Here is a 6000-nt window from a genome sequence, read left to right as displayed (position 1 = left end):
ATTTAAAAATAACAAAAATGTGTGCTCTTATAGGGTGTTACACCTTTAGAAACCACAACTTGAAGCCTTTCTCTGAAATTACAGGAAGTAATTTTGGAGAGTGGAGTCTATCTTGAAAGCGATTATCTGAGAACTGAACACCAGGATCTGATACTTCAAGAATAATAAATATTGTAAACCTCTGGATAAAGCCACAGGATCCAGTAAGAGGGCTTATCAACAGTGCTTTACCTATCTACTCTGCCTTACATGCACCCATCATTTTCTGAGTTTAGCACCTACCTGCCTGAAAATTCTCATCTGGTAATTGGCAGCCAATAGACTACATTTATTTGCATGCTTATTTTTTAAGTTTGAAGATAAACAAGACTGATGAGATTTTCTGTGAATCACTTCCTTGTTGCACAAATCACATCTTCAACCAAACTAATAAATAAGCATCAGAATCCTTGGAAATGCTGAGCACCTACAATGAAGGTCAAGAAAAAAACATTTCCTAAAACTTTAAGTCATCAAAGAAAATTCTGTGAAAAACCAGCGGTATCAAAGGAAGATAGAGAGAGCAAATACCATGAAAGAACCTGTTATTGAGCTAGTAGGTAAAGGGCAATAATGACACATGACTGCTGTGGAAAAAGAAATCCCTTACACATTTTGAGTCCTATTCCAGGCAGCTGCTTGAGGGATCATCAGCTATGCTAACCAGCTCATCGTGTTCTCTCCTTGCTATTCTTACAACTCCTTCAGCATGTCCTTCTATTGAACGGACATTAACTTCTGTCTCTGATCCACCATGCTAACATCCGACTCTGAACTGATAAAGCCTTAAGGACACAAGGCTTGTGTGCCTTCGCACAGACTGAACCTCATTTCTGTAATGATTCCACCCCCGATATCCCAAACCTATCTCATAATCCCTCTTGAGGATCGTACTTAAAATGCCTTAGCCTGTGTGCCAAGATCACACGCTGTCTGTCACACAGACTAAGAGAGGTCCAGTATTTCCTCATATTCACTCAATTAGCTTTCCACTTGCTAACTTTGGATTCTCACATCTCTGGAGACTGCCTGACTCTTTTTTGTCTGTATAGCACCAGGTCTGTGGTTTAGGTTCTTATTGACAGTGATAAAAATCACTATTTTGGCATACAGATATGATTTCTAAAGACACAAGAAACAAAAAGAGAAAGAAACCAGTTCTTTTAAAATCTATCTTGTGATTTTGAAGGTCTAACTCAGCTTTTAACAATACTTGTTGATGGAAACATTAATGCTGGTTTGAAGTCAGCGTAGGAAGAAATATTTGTACAAACAGAGTTTTCTGATTTTCATTTTCTTCTGCAAGGGAAAGAGACTTAAACCCGGTCTTTCTCAGCACTCTCTAGAGATGTGCTCTGTGTGTATCCACAAGATCAAACGCTTTTCAGCAGAGCAACACGCAGAGCTTGAATCTTTGAAAAATGTTTTTGTTCTTTCTTTAGTAGAAGCTTAGAAAAGGAGTTGCACCCTCTAACTGTGTGACCGGGTCAAAGATGGTGATGTTTTATCTAGTATTCATTGCAGGTGAGAAAGGAGTGTCCAAAGCCAGAGAAGATACACAGGGAGGCAGGCAGGCAGGCAGAACCAGGAGACAATACCAAGACCAGCACAAGTGAGCCTTGCTCACAGTTCTCTGACTATTGAGACATTGCACTGAGCAGCTTAGTTACAGATCAAAGAACGGGACTGGATACTGAAATTCAGTGTCGCTCATAAATATGTAGAGGTTAGAGTGGATAATGCTGAACCAGTCTGACACTGGAACCAGAACGCCTAATGAGACTCTCGAACATGTCAGAGAAGGAACAGGAAGCCAAGACAATTTACTGAGGTGTTAGAGCCATAAAAATGATTGAAGGGCTGAGAAAACGTCCTTTCAGTGAGAGATACTGGACTCACACACACTAATAAAGGATTACTGCAGAATTACAAGCTACTGCGTGTCAGTTGAACCACTGTCACCATCTGCGTACACAACCCTGGTTTGTGGCCAATACAAAGCAGTTCAAGTTAGCTTGGCCCTCTTAAAAAAAAGAGGACTTAATAAGTTTGCTTTATCAAGAAACAATACTTAGAAATCCTCTCATTACATGAATTCACCTCATATGTGAACTCTTATAGGGAGAAATGTCTGAGTACCAAATAACACACTGAGAAAAACAAGCAATAGCTGGAACATAGAACAGTTGTGACTAACTACTGTCCTAGAATGCTAATAGAAGTAGTAGGCTCCCCAAAACGTTTGAGCTCGGAATTATCATTTGAGGTCTTCTGGAAAACCTTCCACAATGAACTAAGCACACATACTTGGCTCCAGAATGAAGGAGAGTTGTGAGAAAAGCAGCCTATTATGCAAAAAGACAGACCAAAGTACCTAGGAACTTAATCAGGATGGCAAATTTTTGAATCTATTAAGTTAAAGATCAGGGGATGCCACTGCAATCATCTAACCTAACCTGCTGCATAAACATGGTCTACAGAACTTAAGGCCTCATAGTATAAGGATACTGTTTAGATGCATATACTATCAGACAGAAGATGCAACTGCTAGAGGCTGTAGATTTGGACTACATCAGATACAGCTATTCCAACACTGTAATACCCAGTATTTACCTCTCAGACTCCAAGTTTTCAATCCCTTCAAATTTTACAAGTAAACATGCCACAGAGGAAGATATGACAGTTTAAGAATATCAGTGTTTACTAAGTTTAGATGATAGTTTGAGGTTAGGTAATGCTCCAATGATATCATCATCAGCTGATACAGAAATGAAGATGTAATATCACATATATTTTTAGCAAGAATGAGTATTTATACTAAGCCTGGTCATAAGTGCTGGTGACACAGCCAAGTTTAACATGTTAACACTGAAATACTCTACATGCTGTGCCTCATTAACAAGCACAAATTTTAACAAGAGGAGGGAAGAATTTATTGTACAACACTGTAGGGAGACAAAAGCAAAGTAACGGTGACAATTTCTTTGAGAGAAAATAAGGAATTACCGGAATGAAAAAAACCTAAGAGTTGCAAAAGGAGAGCACATGTGAACAGCCACTGTTCATTCACCTGCTTTGCTACCATCAGCAAAAGGAATATGTTTGACAAACTTCATCATCTATGTTAAAGGAGAACTTAACACAGTGCCAGCAAAGACTGCCAACGGTACTAACATCCGCTTAGGCCTGCAGCTGTTTACTTGGCCGTTTTACAAACACAGCATGAGAGTACCTGCCTGCTCCTCTGAACTCCCGGGGGAGTTTTAAATCACGGTAATAAAGAATCACTCATAGAAAGTGATTAACTTCATCACCAGAGGGGACTGAGAGGCCGCTGGAGGGTTTCTAGGCCAAAATACTGACCCACAAAGCTTTCTGCGCTACCAGGCTGGGAGTCCTCAGTGCTGTGAGGCTAGGAAGATTCACCACTGTAGATCACAGCCCTGCACCCGCACGGCGGGCACTGTGGCACCTCCTAACACCCAGTGACAACTCACCGACCGCTCTTCTTCCACCTCAGTGACAAACCCCACAGCTGGGGCTGATTCCTGCATTTTCAGCCTCAATTCATCCTAGCAGCTTTATATAAAAAGCACAAAGCATTCGCTCTGACAGCAACGCTTCCTCTTCCAGCACAGAAAAAGCTTTCTAAGAAACGAGATATAAATGTTATGCGGTATTTTTGCGCGGACCTCTTGGGACCGTGACAGCATTTCTCAGACTTTCCTTTGGCTCCTTTAAAACCGTAACGCAATCCTCGCTGAAGAAATTCCATTCTCCCGGCGCCACGTGCGAGAGGCATCGCCCCGCTACCTGCCCGCAGCCCCGAGGGGCCGCTTTCCACGCCAGACGGACCCCGCACATCTCTCCCTCCCGCCCTCGGCTCCGTGCCGGTCGTTGTTGTTAGAACACAAGGCGGGACGCGGCCCCGGGAGCGCCCGCCCCTCCCCTCACACAGCCCGGGGGGGGGTCCAGAGGGAACCGCCATCTTCTGAGGGAGGCAGGTCCCGGCGGGGCGGGAGGGGGCCGCGCCCCGCCCCGCCTCCGCCCTGTCTGTGCGTCTGTGTGTGTGCGAAAGGCGGGCTGCGAGGCCGCTCCCGCCGCTGGGCGTGTGCCCGGCGCCGGTGCTGCGTGACCGCGCGGGGAGGAGGAGAAGGAGGAGTGTGGGTGCGGGGAGTTTCCTTGTGCGGCGGCGGAGGAACAACGCCGCGCCGCAGCCCGCGGGGCGGGAGCTGCTGCTGTCGGCTGCCGGGCGATGTGAGGGGGGAGCCCCCCTTGGCCCTCCCCTCCCCCCGGAGCCGCCCGCTCTCCCCCCCTCCCCTCTCTCCTCCCCTCGCCCCGCTCATCCCCGCCCCGCCATGCCGGACCAGATCTCCGTGTCGGAATTCGTGTCCGAGACCAATGAGGATTACAAGTCACCTACTGCCTCCAACTTCACCACCCGGATGGCCCAGTGCAGGAACACGGTGGCGGCCATCGAGGAGGTGAGACGGGGCGCGGGCAGCGCAGCCCCTCGGCCTGGCGGCGGCAAACAAGGCGCTACCGGCGCTGCCGGCTCCCGCCGCTCCCTCCCCGCCCGGCCCCGAGCGGCGCCCCCGGCCGCCGGCGAGAGGAAGCGGGGAGAGCGGGGAGAAGAGGGAGGGGGAAGGGCTGCGGAGCGCCTGCCCCCGGCCCCTGGGGGGTGGCTCGGCCCGGCAGGGGCAGTCCGGGAACGAGGGAAGTCGAGCCCTCGTCTTTCCTCCGGGAGAAGCACTCGGTGCCGCCCTTCTCTTACCTAGGGAGCGGCCGGAGCTCGGCAGCCTCCGCGCCGTCCTTGGCGGCACACCTGAGGCGCTCGGCCCCGCCGCCGCCGTGCGGGGCGCTCGGGTCTTCTCCCGCCTTCCCCCGTGCTCCTGTGTGTGCCTGCCTGTACAGGTGGGGGTCGATCCTCCTCCCGTCCCCGCAAGTGGGAATGTCCCCCCGCCGAGGTTGCCCCACGGGAGCCGCGAGGCAGCGCCTGGCCCCGGCGGGCGTGAGCCGCTCCGGGTCGGACTTCCCTCAGCGCTCGGCGGCCACGGCTCGGTCCTTTTTGTCTGCTCGCGGGCAGCCTGAGCTGCTTTTGTCTGGGGGAAAAGGCTATTTGTTTTCCTGAGAGATCTTGAGATGTGTCATTGAAGCTGACGGTAACAGCCAGCCCTGCCTGGGAGGGCGGCTGCCAGCGGCGGTGTGAGAGACGGGGTGCTTTCCCTGAGAAGGAGACTCCTTTCCCTCCCATTTCAAATCAGACGGAAATCTGGGACAGGTCTGAACACAGTGAGAGCGCATTCCTCATCCCTGTCATATGCACACAATGAGACGGAGCCGTTCGGTATCTCGATTCCCCCAGCAGCTTCCCTGGAGTAACTTGTGGGAGGGGGATCTTGTTTGTGATGAGGATTAATCTCTCCATCTACCTGTTACATCAGTTGTGGCAGTGCGTTAAGTTCATTTGTTTTGCAGTAAGCAGGTATTCTAAAAAGAGCCTCTTCAGCAGAAAGATCTTGCCAGTAGTTAGTGTCCCTTCTTACAAAAGAGCTGCCACCAGCGATGGATTATTACCTGTACAAAACCCAGGTTAGGGGTTTAAACTCCCTTTTCAAGCTTTTCCTGTTTTGCCAGTTCCCAAAACCACTAAAGCGAGGAGCTGAATTCAAAATAATCTGCACAGAAGGAATTACTGTTTTGTTCCCGAGGTAATTTTCTTCCATGCAAGCTTGCACTTAAGTGCCTGCGTTTAATTACATGTTGTTAGCCTGATAGTCTTAAGATCAACAATTCTGTATCAAAGGTAACTTTTTCTTAAGGAATATTTGTAACAGTGAGTTATTAAAGTTGTGTGGTAGAGCTGCCTGGTAATTGATTGACACAAAATATAATTTAGTGTAAGCACTTGGACTAAAAGCAGTTTTGCTAGAATTAAGAGATTCTTATCTGTGGGTTTCA

General features: G+C 48.6%; 1 protein-coding gene across 3 annotated transcripts in view; it reads left to right on the top strand.

Annotated features, from left to right (window-relative positions):
- Window positions 1-4359: 4359 nt before the first annotated feature.
- Window positions 4360-6000, top strand: part of ASAP2 (ArfGAP with SH3 domain, ankyrin repeat and PH domain 2) — a 90900-nt gene continuing 89259 nt past the window's right edge. For all 3 annotated transcript variants that reach the window (XM_042813529.1, XM_042813518.1, XM_042813509.1), the window contains exon 1: window positions 4360-4523. In XM_042813529.1, the coding sequence (XP_042669463.1) occupies window positions 4398-4523 (126 nt within the window). In that variant the 5' untranslated portion in view covers window positions 4360-4397. The remainder of the gene's footprint in view (window positions 4524-6000) is intronic.

This window comes from Centrocercus urophasianus, unplaced genomic scaffold (assembly GCF_019232065.1).
Source record: "Centrocercus urophasianus isolate 14NV4802_14NV808 unplaced genomic scaffold, USGS_Curo_1.0 seq_10, whole genome shotgun sequence".
NCBI classification, from domain to species: Eukaryota; Metazoa; Chordata; class Aves; order Galliformes; family Phasianidae; genus Centrocercus; species Centrocercus urophasianus.
This window is presented reverse-complemented; position numbering and strand designations above follow the sequence as displayed.